General features: G+C 41.0%; 1 protein-coding gene across 1 annotated transcript in view; it reads left to right on the top strand.

The window, feature by feature from the left end:
- The window catches only part of cygb2 (cytoglobin 2), a 10,865-nt gene extending 3,254 nt beyond the window's left edge, over nucleotides 1-7,611 (top strand). The window contains exons 2-3 of the mRNA XM_060868980.1: nucleotides 3,406-3,637; nucleotides 3,751-7,611. Coding sequence (XP_060724963.1) covers nucleotides 3,406-3,637; nucleotides 3,751-3,915 — 397 coding nt within the window. The 3' untranslated portion in view covers nucleotides 3,916-7,611. The remainder of the gene's footprint in view (nucleotides 1-3,405; nucleotides 3,638-3,750) is intronic.
- Nucleotides 7,612-21,941: the final 14,330 nt, after the last annotated feature.

The raw sequence follows: 21,941 nt of genomic DNA, 5'->3' as shown, positions 1-21,941 counted from the left end.
TAGATTTTTGGCTTGTGATCCCATTTCACACTTTTTTTTGGAAATGATTAAACTGGCAAGAGAGTCTTGTAATTGCTCTTTCTTGGAAAAAAAAACAACAACATATTAATATTAAATACTTAACAAAGATAAATAATGAGTGAACTAAAGTGAGTGGGAGGGAACAAGACATCATATTTCTAATCATTACATTTCACCAGACTACTATATTAGATTATATTCTATTTTTATTACGTGTGAATATGTACTTAGTTTATAATTAGTCCTGTTCAAAGCTGCATTGTGGGATGAGTAACTAAGGAAACCATTTCTTATTATATATTAAAAAAAACATCTGGTTGTCAAACATAAGCCCAACGTTTTCGTGTGGATGTGATGTTATCCATGATATCATTGATAATGATCCTTCTAGGATTGAGAAATGTCCAGATCAATACACAGACCCTAAAAACTCACTTCTCCATCATCGGTTCTTTTTATTTCTCAAACTAATTAAAAGTCCTCGTTTGGCCGAGCAGCATGAAGTCATTTAAATTCATCGCCGGCAGCATAAAAGATAATATAATAATAAGCTCAACTAATAAGATCTTAAGGAAGAAGTCATCAAATTTTAATTTCACGAGTACGTTCTCGCCCGCAGGCTAACGAGGATCGGAGTCACGCTAACGATATTCAAGTCGAGAAACTTAGCATCGCTGTCATGGGAGATAAACTGCTAGCATTGTTCAGATCAGGTCTCAGAAGTTATGCTGTAACTCAAAGTGCTGCAAAGAAAGAGCGGTTACTATAGAAACGGTAATAATTACAATAAATTATATTTGACCAATCAGAATCCAGAATTTAAAACGGTGCGGTTTAAAGGAGTTTAAATCATACTAGCACAAATCTAGTGTATGTTTTGCCTTTTTTTTTTAATTGTGGACTGAAGATCACTAAGCACTGTATACACTGTACATGAGGATCGGAGCTCCATCAAATAAAAATACACTCACTCGTGTGTAATCAGGCCTAGCATGGGCTTTCTTGTACTATCTGTTAGCAGACATAATATTTAATAGAACCCGAGGTTACATTCATCCGTTCCCTTCAACATGAACCGGCTCATGAGTTTCATCAAGGCTTTTATGAATCTGTCATCCAGATGAATGGAACGTCTCCTAAATCTCTCATCGAACCTTCTCCTTGACACTGAGGTCTCTAAATCCCTGGCTCTTGTCCACCTCGGTTTCAATCGGGTTTCTGACGTTAAGGCATGTTTAGATGACACTTAAAATAACTTCCTACATAAACACCAGTTCAGGAAGAGGAGGTCAGTTCGGGGTTGGCGTGAACTCCATTTACTCAGAAAGGCTTTGCTATTGGCACAATTGGTATAAACATACACATTCCTATGGATTTCTATTGTCAAAGAGTCTTTTAAGCGTAACATTTTAACGCTCCCAGTCCCAGATTCGCTTATGTTAGCAACACGGAAAGTCAATCTCCAGAAAGCCGTTGTTAATACGACGTGGTCTTGATAGCCGCATTCCTCCTGCTTTGTGTTTCCGTACGATAAAAGTATGTTAATTAGCGTCTGGACGTCGGATGAAAGCGAACCTTTCTGAAGGGAGTAGAAGGCACTACGCTGAATCTCAAGCAGAAACAGGGTTACACAATCCGTGCTTTATTAGACCAGTTCCCGCTCGACATGCTTATTATGGAATGTTCATAATCAACACTGAGGCATTCTGGCAGGCAGAGACACTGAGAGAAATATTGGCAGAGAGATGTCTCTCTCTCTCTCTCTCTATCTCTCTTTCTCTCTCTCTCCCATTTTCTCTCCGTCTCTCTGCACCTGCCTCTCATTTTCCCTGCTGTGACTTAATGACATCCCTCTTGTCAGAGCATCAAAACCACTTCAGCTCTGCAGTGCAATCATCCAACATGTTCCACCCTCCTTCTCTTCCTCTTTCTTTCTCTATCTGACACCCTTCCTTAACCCCCAATCTTTATCCCTCCATCATCTGAGCGACCCTCCTTTCAGACATCTTCTTCCGTCCATCACAATCGCACTAGCTCATTGCACAAATCCATGAGTTTATATTTGTTGGAGTGTCTTTCCGGAACTTCTCAGCGTTCCCTTGTGCAGAAGGAAGCAATACGTTTCTGTACAATCCTTCAGATATTATGGATAGAACCCTTCAACAGTGTTTCCCTGGATAAAAAGATTCGAAAATAGAACATTCTATTGGAATATTAGAACCATTAATTGTCCAACAGACAAGAGAAAAACCTTTTTTATATTTTATATACTGTACATCCTGGTACTCCTAACTTAAAGAAGGAAGCCCTAATCTATCTCCTCTCTACATTCTTTGGTCTCTCTTTGAGAACCCTCTAGAACATTCCAAGTAGAACATATTTTGGAACCCTTACTCATCCTTTAAACCTATGTCAAAAGGAGACTCCTCTTTTATACGTCCTGAAGGAAATCCCTGTGGGAGAACCGCTTAATGGTTCTGCATAGAACACAAGTGTCAGCGTCTTCTTATGTAGAAACATTTTTGGAAGCTAAGAACCTTTACTTATTTAATGAACTCTTATAAATTCCCCTGAAGAACCCTTTGTTCTATTTGCTGGAGTGTCTGCAGTGCTGGAGTTCATGATGTTCAAATGTTTCCTTTTTCATTATTTGTAGAACCTGACAACTGTGTTTTTCAAGTTCCGCTTAGTAACGTTTTTGAAGGGTATCCAATAATTGTCCGCTGATCCATTCAAATTGTTAGCAGAAGTATAAAAACAGAAGAGAAATAAATAAATAAATATATAATAATAATGGGGGCACGGTGGCTTAGTGGTTAGCACGTTCGCCTCACTCAGGGTTCGATTCCTGCCTCCACCTTGTGTGTGTGGAGTTTGCATGTTCTCCCCGGGCCTCGGGGGTTTCCTCCGGGTACTCCGGTTTCCTCCCCCGGTCCAAAGACATGCATGGTAGGTTGATTGGCATCTCTGGAAAATTGTCCGTAGTGTGTGATTGTGTGAGTGAATGAGAGTGTGTGTGCCCTGTGATGGGTTGGCACTCCATCCAGGGTGTATCCTGCCTTGATGCCCGATGACGCCTGAGATAGGCACAGGCTCCCCGTGACCCGAGGTAGTTCGGATAAGTGGTAGAAGATGAATGAATGACTGAATGATAGAAAAACTCTTTAAGAGGTTCTCAGAGGTACAGAAGGAGGATGTTAAGAGTGTGTAGTGTGTATACTGATGCCCCTCCCAACACAAACACCAACTTACTGCTTATTCATTTCTTCTCAGTATCTAGAACTTGAAGAATGATATTTCTAACATATGATAATAATATACCATATAATAATAATAATAATAATAATACACTCTTTCCTTGTTTTTCTGACCTTTCCACTCCAGGTTCTTTGTGAACTTCCCATCAGCAAAGCAGTACTTCAGTCAGTTTCGAGACATGGACGACCCGGAGGAGATGGAGAAAAGCACCCAGCTGAAGAAGCATGCATGCCGTGTCATGAACGCCATCAACACAGTGGTGGAGAACCTCCACGATCCGGAGAAGGTCTCGTCCGTGCTGGAGCTGGTGGGGAAAGCCCATGCGGTCAAACACAAAGTGGAACCCATGTACTTTAAGGTACACAGCAATCATGTCATGAACCTTCATCAAGATTCAGGTCGTGTTATAAGATGCTGAGCAAATCAAATCCGTTCTTCTTCTCAAAGCCTTCTCCCCATTTTCCACCTCAGATTCTAAGTGGTGTGATCCTTGAGGTTCTCTCTGAAGACTTGGGCGACTGTTTCACCGACGAGGTGCAGATGGCCTGGACCAAGCTGATGGCACTGCTCTACTGGCACATCACTGGAGCGTACCAAGAGGTGGGCTGGGTCAAACTGTCCAGCTCAGCCGTCTGAGGAGCTGCCGGTTCACTGCCCTCCTGACCAATATTCTGAAAAGAAAAGTCAATTGTCAAAGAAAAAAACTGGTTTTATCCAAAACACACACTCACTACACTACATCATCATTTATTCTGGTTCTTCTGTATCTGTAACAACAATCTTTATATTGTGGACATACAGGGATTTGGAATAGAAATAAGAGAGAATAGAAATAAGGCAATCTATAAATTCATCATTTATTTTTTGACCTTCGTTTTAATTTCCTTTTCTGTTTTGGTGGCATTAAAGAACATTTATATCTCACCAAACCACCATTTACACAGCAAGCAACAACAACAACAAAAAAAAGGGTTCTCTGGGAGAACCCTCGTAGGGACTGAGGTAAAGAACACTTAATAATCCAACGAAGAACTGATGAAGAACCATTCGTTCCATTTGCTAAAGAGTGTTAGCCCTTAGTTTAACACCGTACATTTCTGGATTTGTCCATCTGAGGGAACTCTGAATGGTTCTATATAACAACAAGTTGTTTACCAGTCAGAGTGAGGTTCCAAGTAGAATCCTTAGTTATCCAATGAACCCTCAAAGACCCATCAAGTCTCACAAATACTTCAGTACCTCCTGGCCTTTATTTTTTCAGCATATAATATATAATAATACATGCGTTCTTTGGTTGTCCTACTTCAGAACACTTCTTATGTCCAATCTTATCCACTAAGCACTGTTGTGGGTGCAGGTTTTCAATCCAACCAATCAGAAGCCACACCTGATTCCACCTGTTTAATAAGATGATGTTGGCTTTCAATAAGCTCAGGTGTGGCTTCTGCTTGGTTGGATTGAAAACCTCCACCCACACCAACCCTTTGTGGATAAGCTTCAGAGGGTATCTGCAGAGGGCCATAAAGAAGCGGTTTCCTGCTATCGACTATTAAGCAGAAACCTTTTTGGAAGCTAAGGACTCTTTAACATCCAATAAACCCACTGGAATAACCTCTGAACTTCAAAAACAATCCAAATTAAAACTGCTTTTAAAAATCTAAAAAAAAAAATAAAAAAAACACTCATTAAACAATTAATTTATCAATTAATCTGTTGCAATCCATCTAATTAAGATAATTAATTGCAAAGACATATACTATTTTTAACCCATCTTCATCAAGGGGTGCCAATAATTTTGGAGTCTATACACAAGATATTATTTTAGATATTAAAGTAAAAAAAAAAAAATGCCACACCTACAAAATGTTATACTACATTGGTTACTTGTTGCTTGCTGGTGTAGATGTGAGACAACGGTGTGTTTATTTCCGCCCGAAAAGACGGTGATTAAATGATTACTGTTTTATAGATAAGCGCAGAGCAGAATTAACACGTGAGTCACGTGATAGACACGTAGAGAAATTAAATCATGTTAAAGACCTGTTTTATACCTGAAATATCCAAACTGTAAGAAAAGGTCCACCAGGTAATTATAGCTCTACATAGACAAAAACCTGTAATTATCATAAATTACTGTAATTACAGTCAACACTTTGTGTGTGTGTGTGTGTGTGTGTGTGTGTGTGTGTGTGTGAGTGTGTGTGTGTGTGAGAGAGAGTGTGTGTGTGTGTGTGAGTGTGTGTGTGTGTGTGTGTGTGTGAGTGTGTGTGTGTGTGAGCGTGTGAGTGTGTGTGTGTGTGTGTGTGTGTGTGTGTGTGTGTGTGTGTGTGTGTGTGTGAGTGTGTGTGTTTGTGTGTGTGTGTGTGTGTGTGAGTGTGTGTGTGTGAGTGTGTGTGTGTGTGAGTGTGAGTGTGTGTGTGTGTGTGTGTGAGTGTGCATCATATAGGTACTGCATTTCCTAAACAGCAACCAATAATGTAGACCTAATGAAATCAGTCATTTTGAATTTACACACACACACACACACACACACACACACACACACACACACACACACACACACACACACTGCACTTGACATGATAATGACGCTGCAGTATGGCTTCTGACTGTCCAGACAACGAGCATACTCACTATCCCCTACACTGCGAATCATGAGCACTATGTAGCACACTAAAGCAGGTAATGGAATTAACACCAGATTTGCATCATCATTAATTATTCATATTCACTACTTAATGCACAAAACAAAAACATCTGAACATACACATAAACTCCATCGACACCAACACACGCTGTCTAATGGGGACATGTCTCAATCCACATAACATATCCGCTATATAGGGCACTTAAACTCCATCCCCACCATCACAAATGCTCTATCCTTTATCTAATGGTGTTGTGTCCTAAATCACTTATTATATAATCTTTAAAGTGTGTATAAATACCACAACGTTTATAACATCAGTCCACTGTGGTTGTGTCCTAAGTCACACTACACTCACAATACAGTGTGTATACCTTAGGAGTCTTTCCCACACACACACACACACACACACACACACACACACATACCTAATCTATGCCCCAAATAGCACACTACGCACTACGGTCCTTGTGCAATCCCACACTAGTTAGCCAAAATGACATTAGCTAATCTGACAGGATTTCTGAGAAGATTCCTTTTTGTCATGTTCTTTTTTGTTAATGATGTAAGGAAACAAATCTAAAACTCGCTAGCACGTCTGACAGGATTTCAAAAGGAATAGCTGAATGATTGTGTCAAGTGTCATGGCTAAGTGTCTTCAGTACTGAGTGCTGTTGAGTTCCTGTGATTCGTGAAGAGGACCGTAAGAATGAAATGTGCCATTTGGGACAGGGCCCTTAGTCTCACTAGTAGAGCAATAAGCACTTAGCCTAGAGGATTGACTGTTCTACTATGTGTGTGTGTGTGTGTGTGTGTGTGTGTGTGTGTGTGTGTGTGTGTGTGTGTGTGTATTAGGTTAACATACATCAACAATATATAACGTGACTCGTTTTGTGTTGTTTCCTGTTGCTTGTGTGTGTGTGTGTGTGTGGGTGTGTGTGTGTGTGTGTGTTTGAGCTGATGTTTGTCTACACAGTGAGCTTCTCCTGACGGCTTGTTTATTAAACACCTCTCCACTATTCATCCATAATGGCAACATACTGTTTCTCTCTCTCTCTCTTTCTCTCTCTCATCCTCATATTTCTTCTCATCTCCCTACCTCTCTCTCTTCCGTCTTCTGTCTCAGTATCTCGCTTGTACACTCTCTCTCTCCCTTTCTCTCACTCTCTTGTGTTTTCTCTCTCTCTCTCTCTCTCTCTCTCTCTCTCTCTTTCTCTCTCTCTCTCTCTCTCCCCTTCCATCTGTGTCCTGTGTTCCCCTGACAGATGTTTCCATTAGCTGGCTGTTGCCCACCTGCTATGCTCGAGGCCTGTCTCTGTGAAACATCCTGTGCCAGGTTTTACTGTCTCTCACACACACACACACAGACACACACACACACACAGACACACACACACACAAACACACATTCTCTTTCAGCCTAATATTTTTGATGTTCCCCCGTGAGTGAGTAAGTTCTTGTCTTTTTAAACCTAGGACTTTATATTTTTCTACATATGTGAGCAAAACTGTTTATCGATGTCCAGGAATCTTTGAATATGGATTACGATGTTGTTTAGATTTCTCTTTGTGTGTGTATATATATTTATAGACACTGCTAATCGTGTGACTGTTTAATGGGGTGGTGGCTGGTACAAATGAGAAACTAAAATCCACTAAATGAATAAAGTTCTCATGTCCTCTCATCTGTGTTTGTGGTGATGAGTTTGTCCCAAGCATTTCCTGAAACTTTTATTAATTAGATAACAAAGTCCAAGCATGTTTTGATTGGTCTTGGCTTCAGAAGCTCCGCCCACGAGCCACAGAGCCTCTGATATATTTTCTACACTTTTCTTATTAAGCTTCAGAATCTTAAAAGATTAAAAAAAAAAAAACGAATCTCCGCTTTTGAACACAGGTTTCTGAATCAAGACGAAAATTGATATTGATTAAAATGATATTTAAAGAGTCTCGTCAAGAAGAAATCTATCACATCTTGACCACACAGCCCTGTGGAAGAGTCTGCGGTTGGTTTGTTAAACTGTATGTTCCTGTGAAGTTCTTGGCAGCATTGATTTGACAAATTGTACCAGACTCCCTAAAGAATGCGAGACTATATTTAAAGGAGAAATGGCAAAGCTGAGCAGCTCTGTTTCAGACGGAGGCGAGAACTGGAGCCCACAGGCGAGTAGAGATGTCGACTGATATCACAGCGGATCTAAAAATCTTTAAATATGGCCAGAAACAGATTTGACGAAGACATTTCTGTCTCTACTTTTAAAATGAAAAGAAATAAAGACCGGCGCACTTGTGTTATTACACTCAGACCTCCTCCCGATGAAGCGGATCTCCTCCACGTGACCTGCTGCACATCTCCTCCTTACTGCTGACTGAAGCGTTCTCGGGATGCAGGGATTATCCTCGGCACTAATAATAGTTTAAGCACATGGACACAAATAATCCGGCATGACTGACACTCCTACTTCGTCATGGAGAAATCAATCGTGAGAATAAAATGAATTTAATTAAACTAGCATGAATGAGAAAGTGCAATCGTGAACAAAATGTTACATACTTGTAAATTACAAATTATTATTATTTAAAAAATCATTTAAATTAAATTTTGTTTTTTTTTTTTACAAAGGTATAGCAAAAATAGAAATGTATTTATTAATAATTAATGATGCACTTCTGGTCTCGTACTGAATCTGACACAAGACACCAAGACACCAAGACTGTACACAGGTGCGTTAAATAAACTTAAATCTATTAACCGAGTTTGAAGTAGTTTGGATAAAGGATAAAGAAGGTAGGAGATAAAGTTAGGGATAAAGTTCCAAAGCTGTTAAAGCAAAACTGTTCATTTTACATTTAAACGAATAAATCCTGCTGCACAAAGATGCAGGACAAGTGTGATGAATATTACTGTCGCAGTGAGGCAAGGGTGAGTGAGGATCCAAATGCCGTTCAGTCTTTTAATACACCAAAACAAGAAACAGGCAAACAAACAAGCAGGCAAAACAGGGCAGAACACTGAGCACACAGGAAACAGGAACATAGACACCAACATTCAACAATGACCAACACCAGGGAAGTGAACAAACAGAGTAGATATAACAAATAGGAACCAAATCACTAAGCAGAGACAATCAGAGACTAAGACGATACACCTGGGGGGGGAGATAGAGTGCAATTAGTGTCCATGGTAACAAATGAGTGGGCGGAGCAAACAATTAACAGCAAGGCAGACAGCAGACAGAAACAGGGCAAAACACAGACAGACTCATTACAATTACCTTTAATATCAAAGGTGTTCTCTCTTTTTTTTATTCATCTTCTACCGCTTATCCGAACTACCTCGGGTCACGGGGAGCCTGTGCCTATCTCAGGCGTCATCGGGCATCAAGGCAGGATACACCCTGGACGGAGTGCCAACCCATCACAGGGTGCACACACACTCTCATTCATTCACACACTACGGACAGTTTTCCAGAGATGCCAATCAACCTACCATGCATGTCTTTGGACCGGGGGAGGAAACCGGAGTACCCGGAGGAAACCCCCGAGGCACGGGGAGAACATGCAAACTCCACACACACAAGGCGGAGGCGTGAATCGAACCCCCAACCCTGGAGGTGTGAGGCGAACGTACTAACCGCTAAGCCACCGTGCCCCCCGGTGTTCTCTCTTTTTTTTATTTATTTTTTTAATGAAAAAACACTTTTTCATTCTTTCAGTCTTTTTCACTCTTTTTCAGTCTTGATGACATCATCAGGAGTCGTGCAATGAGATGTTTAACTAACAGTTATAACTAACAGATAAACAGAAGCTGATGACAATAATAACCGATATATCTTTTCAGTAAAGCCGTCATGTTAAATCAGTTAACTCGACCCGGCAGTTAAGACGCTGCTTATGTGAATTTAAATGATTATGATTGTAAAATTAATTAAAAAAAAATTTTCACATAAAAATAGCTGCTTCAGCCAGTTTGGTTATTAATAACATAACGTGCGCAGCTCTTGGCCGCCTTTATTGACTCGACTCCTGGTTTAAAGGAACACTCGCTAAACGTTTCCGTTTCCATGGGGCTCGTGGAACACAGAGTACACAAGTTGTTTCTTTTATTTTTACTGTTCCGGTTTTTTTTCTTCACAAACCTTTCAAAGATATCTGAGCGATAAGAGGGAAGTCCTAATGAGACACCTCCTACACCTACAGGACATAATGAGACATCTCTCCACAAGCCACAAGTTATTCCAAAGGACATCAGGCCACATGACTCCAGCAGCCCCGTCACTAATGAGAGAGTGACAGACCTCCCAATGCTAACAAGCCCTCGCTAGTTAACGCTGCTAATGAGCGTCTGATATGTATTCAGATGATACACAGAGCTGGAGAAGCCAGGCTTTCACATGCACTGCGGCCTGATACACTTTCCTGTTTCCTGTCCCTTTATGCTTATCGAGCGATTAAACCCGACCCAGATCTCGGATCTTTAGTTTAGCCAAAACATTAGTGACGAATCACCTGCATGATGGGAAAATAAGTGAAATCATAAAGAATGAATCGAACCACGGTACATGTGGATGGAGTTCAAGCTAATGTGTTTATTCGGTATTTAAAGTTGCTAAGGTGCTAAAATGCTAGCTCAGATCAGCTAGCATAAGTTTTCAACAACTGCACTGTTTTTTTGTTTGTTTGTTTGTTTTTAAAAAGGAGCCATTGATTCATATTAGTCAGTCACATTAGCCTAGCATGTTCTGTTCTGTCCTGTTCGTCTCCTGACGTTTTTACCTCAGCACATTCTGTACACTAAACTTTGCGGTGGACTTTACGTAACTGCTCTCCGAGCTACGCACAGCCACACACACATGGATTAGCATTCCTAGTAGCATTAATCATTCTAGCTTAGCGATACGTGATGTGACGAATCAGTCCGATTCTCACACGCGCATCTGTCGATCCGCACGCTCTCTTTATCCGACTGCTAATCCGGGATCTTAAGCTTGGACACAGGGAAAGGAGGGAGACTAGCCCACCTGCTAACTCCGCTAACTTACTGCTGAGGAAGGGTGATGGCGGCAAGAAGCTGAAAGGATCGTGGAGGCTAATTCGAGGGTCTGAGCGGCCACTGGACTATGTGCACTACCATCATGGTGCTCACCACAGTGGCCGTTATTCTGCGTCGACGCTTTTCCAACAGGGTCAAACCGTGAGTAGAGCTAGCACTCGTCCTTTAAAGGGAGACGGGCTGCATTTCTGTCCTTCTTTAGTTGTCTTTCTTTCATGTGGCCTAAAAATACTGTATTTATCAATTAGGAGATACATTTTTAAGTTTAAGATGCTACACTAGCTAGTTATTCTGGGTGGATTTTTATTTCTCAGTTTTCCTTGTTTGATTTTTAAGACAGAAAATTCTACCTTTCTTTTTTCTTTCTTTCTGAGCACTTAAGCGTTCCTAGAGATGGCGAAAGCAAAAATAAATAAAGGTTATAAAAGCCTGGCAGATTTTCGACCTTTTATCATAGAGCTTTACTTTTTGTTTATACACAGTACATGTTCAAAAATTAGACCATGTGGAAATGAAAAGGTCCAGGTGTGAAACGTGCGCTGATGATTGTGTAGAAAATATTCTGTTATATAATGGATGATTTTTTATGTAAAAAGGTGCTGGATCTCTATGTGTGGTGCGTTAAAAGCGTCTCGTCTGTGCTCGTTGTTAAGGCAGCTCACTGCAGGCAGCGACTGAAGGATCTGGTGAATATTCATGCTCACAGCCGGAGCACTCGAGTTATCAGCGCAAATCAAGGTTGCGCTCGAGATGCCAGCGTCTCTACATCCGTAAAAAAAAATAAATAAACAGTTTCTCCTCCTGCGAAGAGGGAGTTAAAAACCCACCACTGGCATTTGTGCTGGTATTTTGAGAATGCGCAAACAGCCATCAGACGGATTAGCATCCGGGCTCAGGGGAAGCCATGCAGACGGTGAAGCGCCTGGCTGTACCTGCTACAGTCCTATCACTCAAACACCTGAGCGTGAGACAGGTCACGTCACGTGTGATGTCGAACGGCCGACCTCAGATCCTAAAATGCTTATTAAAATTTCCTGTGAATAAAATAAAAAATTAGACACCACGTATTCCACCATTTCCTCGGGACTCATATCATCACGTGCTTTTGTTTGAGGCTCCACGTGCTGGAAGTTTATTCAGAAAACAAATAAAGATGAAGGTCATTAGAAGAGCAAGGGTCAAAACACGACCGAGCATTTCTTCAGATATGGAGCGAGTTTATTCAGTAGCTGATTAGCGATTGGTACGATTTTAGTTTTACGGAAACTCGACACCTTGAACAGGTTCCAGTGATTTCTTTTATTAAAGCCGGGATCATTAATGTTCAGCTGTTTTTACAGACATTCATTCATTCATCTTCTACCGCTTATCCGAACTACCTCGGGTCACGGGGAGCCTGTGCCTATCTCAGGCGTCATCGGGCATCAAGGCAGGATACACCCTGGACGGAGTGCCAACCCATCACAGGGCACACACACACACACTCTCATTCACTCACACAAATCACACACTACGGACAATTTTCCAGAGATGCCAATCAACCTACCATGCATGTCTTTGGACCGGGGGAGGAAACCGGAGTACCCAGAGGAAACCCCCGAGGAAGAACATGCAAACTCCACACACACAAGGTGGAGGCGGGATTCGAACCCCAACCCTGGAGGTGTGAGGCGAACGTGCTAACCACTAAGCCACCGTGCCCCTCTTTACAGACATGTACAGTAATAAACCCAAGCTCTTTAGAGACACTTTAGAAAAGTGGAAGAAAAGTTGTAAAATTGTCATGCAAATGCTTACATTTTGGTTTCTGGCCCAGAAATTTGTCACGTTACCAACTGAGTAATAATCACATCGTATATAGTGAGAAATGCGGAAAACTTTTTCTCGGGATGTCAGCGAGACATTTCAGGATCGTTATGATCATGTCAAAAAAAAAATACACAACTGATTCACAATATTGCCTCAGTAGATTTATCATGGTAATTAGCATCTTTAATTAGATTACTAGCATTTTTTATACTATTTTCAGTTAAAGGGTAACTTTTTTTGTTGCAAAAGCATGGAGCATTAAAAAATGGTCCCTTTAGCATGAAGCAGACACGATTTCCAGCATTTAGCAGTACATTGGGTCCTAATAATAATAATAAGAATAATAAGAATAACAATGTAAAAGAAGATAATAACAAGGGGTGTGGTCAGGGCGGAGATAGAGATGGAATAAAGCAAGCACTTGTTTCCTGGCTCTTTGAGATCTCAGTATTTAGCATTATTGTTTTAAACTGTGGTTTTCTGTCCACCAGCGCCAAATTTACTCCGTCGTTTCCTGCAGTTTGTTTTTTTTTTCAGCATAAACTCGATGCAAATGTAAGAATCGAAGTCTCTCTCTATTCGTTTAACGGCACACAGGCCTGCGGTACATCCTCCTCTTATCTCATTACGGCATCAATATGCAGCTCTGGTCACTTCTGTACGTCAACACGTCCCCTGGTGGGTTCTATGATTCGGCTAAAAAGAACTGAAAAAATTTCATTACAGCAGAGTACAGAGATGATGATGATGATGTTGATGCTATTAAAGCCTCATTAGCTAACACACACACAAAATAACACACTGATGATACGTTGATACGATCGAGGTTTATTTGGAAACACTCTAATGAAGATGTATCCAGTGGGTCGTTTCAGGGATGTAAAATGAAAAGAGAGAAAAGCAGAGAGGCCCCGAGGTGCTGAGGAGGAGCTCGTATCACTGCAGAACTCAAACACTGAACTCTCGTGTCACGCATAGTTTAAGAGCTCGTCCTTCATGTTTACAGCAGGCTTTTGGAAAGCTTTCCAATCCTCCATATAAAAAAAAAAGGTCTTTTCTGGGAGGTTTGTGAGATTCATAGCACAAGCCATGAGAGTGAAATAGTTTTGTTGATATTAGCGTGGATTAGCAAATCATTCCACTCCTCGTTCTACAAGCTAGGAGAGGGAAGAGCAGAAGAATCTGCAGGACATGTTCTTCATGAAAAACACACACACATACACACACACAACGTTTCATGTTCTGTTCTGGTGGGAGTGTGACGTGACGAGATGAGACACGTTTCTGCGAATGACACCACAGCCTGTGCCGAGCCACAGAAATCTCCGACCGTGTGGCTTATTAAATCCCCCAAAAGCGAAGACCCAGTATGTGCTTCAGGTTTATATTAATTAGTGCTCGCTCTAATACTAATTAATGATACTGTTACGGTTTCTATGGCAACGGCTCCATCACAGTTTCGTCTACAGCAGGAGCTTTGTTTATAATCAGAATAAAAAGGTGTATTGTGTGTAAATAAGGAGGATTTTGTTTAAGTCTCCCGTGTCAGTACTGAAACAGTGCTCTTAACACTGAACTCTTCCTCTTCATCATCTGACCTTTCACACTGTACATCAACAAACCCTGGATAACCTTTTACTTATTTGCACCATCAGCAGTCATGATCAGCATGAGAGCCTTTAAATAATGTTGTGTCGTTGACCAGACGTTCATTCTTTGAGATCCGTCACCATTTTCACGTCATTTTTTTCTCCCCAGATGCTGTAACTGCTACTAACACACCAGACAGTGTTACACTGACTGTATAAATTACATGATCTGAGCTTATATAGAGCTTATATATGAGCTGCTTATAACGCACTGTCGCCTGTAGATGAAACACAGCATCGTTCACGCTGTACGTTTCACACCATGATGAGGGGAAAACATCTCAGGAGCTTCAGAGCAGAGTTTCATAACCTCGAGTAAAACCCTGCTTCTAAATCCCATGTGTGAAACGTTCCTCTAAAAGGGTTCAAATACAGCGTGTAGAACCACCATAACCGGCAGGGTGAAGCGCAGTGTGAAAACAGCCCATCTTCAAAACCTGCAACATCTTTTATTTGTAAAATATTTTGTTTTCTTTTTTTTTCAACCTGAAACAAGCTCCTGAAACCTCATGAAGAAGTGAGGTGAGTTTATAAAGCTCCTGGGTGCAATAAGCTCCAGAATTAGATCAGACAGGAAATGTGGAAAATTGAAAAAAATATGAGGGTTTCTTAATTTTCTCCAAGCTCTGTGTGTAAATGTGTGTGTTTGAGAGCATGTTTGTGTGTGTGTGTGTGTGTAAGTTATATAAACCAGGCTGATGAAAGCATCACGATGCTGTTATAATCCTCCCCTCAGGATGGTAGGAGACCCTCACAGCGCTCGCTGGGCCGTCACTGTCGTTTCTCCTCATCTTGACTAATTCACCCTGATGTGCATCATATCATTGTGTCTCTGCTCTCCATCTTTTGCTCACTTTCCTGTCTCCTTCTGCCCCTTAAACCCCCCCCACCTCCCCACCCCAGGCTTCCGGACGAGCTGTATGACAAGGACGTGGCATACGTGCAGAGCGACAACACCAACGTGCACCAGTGACCATCGCTTCTTCACGTACAGACCTGCGTGTCAGGTATAACACACAAAGTTTAGCTAATACGCTAAAATCCCACAATGCACAGCAGAAGGTTAACTGTAATGAGCTAGCTATCGAGATTCTGTAGCTAGTTTAGCTGTGTAGTGAAAACAGCACCACGATCTCAACGTATTTCAAACTTACTTTATTTAGAATCGTACTAATAGCTAACAACCACAAAAAAGTAGCTGTTTAGCTATTTATATTTAGCATTTCCGATGAGTCGTCTGTTTAAAAACATTTTGAAACAGAGCTATAAGCTAGCTAGCTAGCTAGCTATAGCCAGCTAAGAAACTCTAGTCACAGACTCTACCGCTAAATAGCTTATACAGCAGCGAGTCAACTAGCTAGCAAGCAGACAAAAGCACATGTAGGACCAAGAACAAGTGCAAGCTACAGTAGCTAGGCTATTTAGCTTTAAGGAGGTGACCGTAGTGTCACGCTATTAGCTTCATGATTGAAAGAGGTATAAATCAGTTGGTCTAGTTATTTGAGAATCATGAGGAAACTGTATTTCATTGTTTTGAGGTCTGTTTGGATGATCCACTATGAGATAATTATATACAGTATATCTCACCTCTCGGGCAGCTAATGACGGTATGATTATGTGTGGCTTATTTTAAAATGTTTCTTTAAAAGGATAAATGACTTATTTATTTTCAGGGAAACATCAGGATTTAGATTGATTGGATAAAATCTAGCAAGAACTCAGCACACGATGTATGATGTATGAGAAGCACGCTGATTTTTCTGGATTTGCACAAGAGGAGATAGACAGGCTGCGAGCCCGAGACTGATCCGTCTCTCCTCTTATCGGTCGAGTTGCCATGGTGATGTGTGAGCTCTGGCATGCAGGGTTGTGCATGTGTGTGTGAGTGTGTGTGTGAAGATCAGGTGTATCCACAGCAGACCCTCGTGCTACTAGAACCCGGGGGTTTACACACTTCACCCTGATTAAGCCTTCAACTAGTCAAGCTCCATTTTTATCAAAATTACCTATTTGTTAATAATTGTGCAAATAAGATGATGTTTGTCAATACATTCATTGTGGAGAGATGTTAAAGCTAAGACTAGACCTCCACAGCATGATGAGATGAGAAGAGGGATTATTGTAACATGGCATCAGAAATTTAACTGAAGCAAGTTATAAATTATCTTCTCTCTTCAGGTTTAAGGTCAGCAGCAAGTCGAAAAGAAGAGAAACATGACAATGGCAGGACAGTGATGTGCAAGTAAAGCAGTATTTAACAAGGCAATAGCATTTTTATACTTTAGATCTTCCAGGCTCTCAACAAGAGATGCAAAGTTTAGGTCATCTAAGTCCACATTTTCCACAGATTCTGACAAATGCCTGCATGTTGGAGGAAAGCTGCGTGTTGGTGGAAAAAGGGTGTTGGGGGAAGCAGGGTGTTGGTGGAAAGCTGGGTGCTGAAGGTAACAGGGTGTTGGTGGAAACCTGGGTGTTGTAGGTAACAGGGTGTTGGTGGAAACCTGGGTGTTGTAGGTAACAGGGTGTTGGTGGAAAGCTGGGTGTTGTAGGTAACAGGGTGTTGGTGGAAAGCTGGGTGCTGTAGGTTAACAGGGTGTTGGTGGAAACCTGGGTGCTGTAGGTAACAGGGTGTTGGTGGAAAGCTGGGTGTTGTTGGTAACAGGGTGTTGGTGGAAAGCTGGGTGTTGTAGGTAACAGGGTGTTGGTGGAAAGCTGGGTGTTGTAGGTAACAGGGTGTTGGTGGAAAGCTGGGTGTTGTAGGTAACAGGGTGTTGGTGGAAAGCTGGGTGTTGTAGGTAACAGGGTGTTGGTGGAAAGTTGGGTGCTGTAGGTAACAGGGTGTTGGTGGAAAGTTGGGTGCTGTAGGTAACAGGGTTTTGGTGGAAACCTGGGTGCTGTAGGTAACAGGGTGTTGGTGGAAAGCTGGGTGATGTAGCTAACAGGGTGTTGGAGGTTGCAGAGTGTTGGAGGTAGCAGGGTGTTGGTGGAAAGCTGGGGGTTGGAAGAAACAGCATAATAGTTGAATACAGTGTTGAAAGGCAGTAAGGTGCTGGTTCAAAATATGACGTTGGTGTAACAGAGAGCTGAGTGTAGCATCGTTCTCTGGGAAGGAAATGGTTTTGAGGCAGCAGGATACTGGTTGAGAGCAGAGTGTTGAAAGTAGCAGCTTGTCAGGGGCAGATGTAGGGTGTTGGAGAAGGTTAAGATTTTAAATCCCAGGTCCACCAAGTTGCCACTACTGGGCCCCTGAGCACGGCAATTGCTCAGTGGTATAGAATGTAAGTGGCTCTGGATAAGGATGTCTACCAAATGCAAGGTAATGTAATTGGCAAAAGCAGTGTGTTGGTGGAAGTCGTGAGTTAAAGGCAGTAGGGTATTGAGAAAAGAATGATGGAGGAAAGCAGAGTTTTGGTTGAAAACAGTTTGCAGCATCATTCGTTAAAGTTCTGGTAGTGAAATGTCCCTGTGCACTATCTAGTGTTCCTAATCTAACATTTCCACTTTGAAACTAATGAAGTTCTTCTTAATTAATACTGAGACTTTACCCAGGTGTGTTAGAGCTCAGCTTCATGGGTGCTTAAAGATAAGGACTGGGAAAGACTCAAGAATTTTTAATTTAACTGAGTGCTTCTTCTAAGCCTTTTGGAAAGGATTTTAATTAGTTTTGTGTTGAAGGTGGTGGAAAAGCCAATATAAAAATATGTGTTTTAAGAAATTCATGTCTAGAAACATGCCCAGGGTTAAGGTTAGGGTTAATTGTTATACCTAGGGATTTAGTTAGTTAGTTAGTTAGTTAGTTAGTTAGTTAGTTAGTTAGTTAGTTTTTCATTCTTTCATTCACTCCAAAATGTTCTTATCCAAATTTATTCAATATGTAAAAACATAATTAGCTTTTTATCTTTAGTCCATCACAAACACCACGTGTGAAAGACCACCTTCTGCCATATCAACAGATTATGTCACATGCCCTAGTAACCTGGGTCAGTTTCCTGTATTAAATTACTACACAAAAGGGACACCGATCTCCTCATCTTCACCTGGTTTCCAGCCTTTATCCATCACGGCGACTCATCACTGCTAAACCATCTGCTTTCAGGAGTTGAAACAAACAGCTTTTGAGATTTTGTGTTGGGAAAATGTCTTCACGAGAGTCTCGGACTGTGGCGAATATTAGCTTACCACCACACTGGAGGGACGTGAGAGAGTGGAGTATGGAGAGGAGACAGAGCTACGATGTAAGACTCGTCTGTTTTCCCGCTGTTTCGTTGTGTTAAAGGAAGTCTCGTGTTATAGTTCTTTGTTTGGGAGACGGATGGAATCTGTTGCTTATTAGCCTGTAAGTCCAGCCAAATAGCCATAATATTGTTGATATACAATGTGAGGGGTTGAAGTGAAGTGCAGGATGATGACTGAGCATACGTTGGCCTGCAGAAAACAGCATGTTTAATGACTCTCACTTGGGGGTGAAGATCCGGTTCCCTTTAAATGATTTATGCGTCTGTGTGTTTGTTTCAGTTACCCAAGTTACCGTTGCCTCCTTTTCCTCTCTCGCTCGATTTCTGTGTTTTTTTTCTCCTTCTTTTTAAAATTCTCTCTTTCTCTTTCTGTCGCTGCAGATGTGGGTGTTAGACATAGAGAACCTCCTCGACTCCATGGCGAGACAGCTGGTGAGTCAAATCTCTGACGGTCCATCAAACACGAGATGTCACACTAATGCGAGCTGATGTAGGCGTCTGCTTCAGCGTCACGTTTATTCCTCATTGGACTGATTGGATTATCACTTTTATTTTTAAATATTATTTGCTTATTAGATGATTACGATTAGCTTACTGTATATTATTTTCTCATTAGGTGTGTATCATTTTCTATTACTTGTCACACAGCAGAACCCAGAGATACAGGGGGAAATCTAATTGCTAATCATTTGCATTTAATAGCAAAGATGTAAAAAAAAAATAATTAGCCTTTTGCTTGAGCAGTATCTAATAAATGAACAAAACATTTCCTTTAGGCTAAACCTTCCTATTGACTGTTCTGATCTTTTAAGATTGAGTTGATATATTATGTCATCTGCCTTATATTCTGTCTGTTAGGTAGTGAGCTAGCTAGTTAACAAGCTAACATGACTCACATAACTTGACGTAAGTTTAACCATTTATAGCTTACTAGCTGGAATTTCTGTAAAGTATAATTCTGTATAATTTAATTATTTCTAACTAATAAAGTAGCTCAGGCTATTTCTTATGAACTGTACAGTTGTAACTTGCAGTATTTCGTGACTATGATACATTGGGTAATTAGGATTGAAATCGGCTAGCTAGCTAGCTAGCTATGTAATAATCTGATACAATGCACCCTAATGTCACTGGGGTTTCAAAAAACTTCATTAGCTAGACAACTGTCAGTTAGCCAACTAATTTTGCGCTGTTTATGGTGTAAATAAACAAATATTTACCACAGAATTAAGTTCAGATGAAGAAATCGGTGATGTTTTTTGTGGCTCGTTCCGAATGTGTATTTATAATAACATAGGATTGGTTCTGTTTCATCGACTCGACCCTGTACTTGATTCTTGATTCCGCAGCAGGATTCACTGGAGAAATTCCCCAGACAAGAGCACGGCAGATTCACATCCTCACAGAGCAAACACGGCTCTTCTCACCTCTCAGGTTCGACATCACCATGCACCAAAATCCACAAGGCCGGTTTGCGATGAGCGCCGTCTGATCCAGCGCAAACTTTACCTCCCGATCAAACAGCTGAGATTGTTCTGTTAGAGTGAAGTGTTTAGACTGTGATTGGTGTCAAGTAATACTGTAAATATGGCCACAGTGCAGTGTTACAGCTCTGTGTCACTTTGTCTGGAAATAAAGACTGATGGATGGAACTGATATTGGGGTCTTATTTTTTTTAGAAGTCAAAGATATAATCAATAGTAATGTGCTTTCATTAAAACAAGCTAGCAATTTGAGAAAGCTAGCAAGTGAAAGAAAACTACCGTGTGAAAGCTATGTACTGTAGTGGGTAAAAACTAGCAAATGAAAGCTAGCTATCAAACAACCAAAATTTAGTCAGCAAAAAGCAAACTATCAATTTATAGAAAACTAGCGACTACAAAACTAGCACATGAAAGGTAGCTAGTAATTGAAAGCTATTCAGCAAAAAAATAAAAAATAAATAAAAAAACAATAAGCAAATAAACATTAGGGTCAAACTATTCAATTCAATTCAAGTTTATTTGTATAGCACTATTTACAATGGACATTGTCTCAAAGCAGCTTTACAGAACATAAACATAGAACAGAAGGTAAACATAAGGAGAAATATAAAGAATTAATATAATAAAAATTCAAGATATATATAGTTCACAGTGTGTATGTATGTATGTATGTATGTATGTAAGTATATGTATTTATCCCCAATGAGCAGGTCTGAGGTGACTCAGGCAGCAGTGGGGAGGAAAAACTCCCTTAAATTGGTAAGGAAGAAACCTTGAGAGGAACCAGACTCAAAAGGGAACCTCATCCTCATATGGGTGACACTAGATGGTGTGATTATAAATATACAGTCAAACAAATGCTGTATTAGTAGCAGAAACTACTAGCAGGTGTATTAAACTAGCAGGTGAAGGCTAACCAGTGAATAATCACAAACTAGCAAATGACAGAAAACTAGTAAGTGATATTAGTCTAGTCAAAAAAGATCTACAGACTGAAAGCAAATGACAACAAACTATCAAATGAAAGCAAAAGAAACCTAACAATGAAAGCCCAACAGACTGGAAGTACACTAGCAAGGAAAGTAAACTAGAAAATTTTAACTAGCATATGTAGCAAACTAGTAAATTAACTAGAAAGTGAGTCAGTTTGAGTTTTTCAGACTTCTTCAGCGACGTCCTGCTCTGGCTGGTTTCTCTACAGCGCCAACGAGGCGACGGCTGATTAAATCGAGAAATGATCTACCGTCTGCTTCGCTCCGTCCCGCGATGTTGTTTACCAGTTTGCCATGTCTGGTGATTGGATTAGTTTGTTTATTCCATCTGGTACGTGGACAGAGGAAAGGAAAGATGCTGCGTCACCAGTGACGGGAAACAGTTATCATGAAACACATTCAGGGCTGATGCAGGAACAATCCATGATGTATTAGCATTGTAAGCACTTCGTAACCCCAGATAGTGCTCTTAGGAGCGATAGAACCAAAGCGGGATTTAGCTGATTGGCGGGAAACGTAAGATGGGATGCGCACTCCTGCATTCAGGCTGATAAAAAGCTGAAATGTCCGGAGTTTTGGAGAGAGATCAGATGCAGTGATGCTTCTCGGATGTCGAGATGAAAGCCTTGTTTTGGTGAGTGAAGCAGAGGCCTGGTCATTAGCCACGCTGCTTTCCTCATCTACCCCAAGGGCCTGCAGAGCACTCAGCTAATTTAATGACACGCAAAAGCAGAATTATAATGACAGAGAGAGAGAGAGAGAGAGAGAGAGAGAGAGAGAGAGAGAGAGAACA

This window comes from Tachysurus vachellii, chromosome 4, assembly GCF_030014155.1.
Source record: "Tachysurus vachellii isolate PV-2020 chromosome 4, HZAU_Pvac_v1, whole genome shotgun sequence".
In the NCBI taxonomy this organism is placed as follows: domain Eukaryota; kingdom Metazoa; phylum Chordata; class Actinopteri; order Siluriformes; family Bagridae; genus Tachysurus; species Tachysurus vachellii.
Note: the sequence above shows the minus strand (reverse complement) of the source record. Positions and strands in the feature narration are given on the sequence as shown.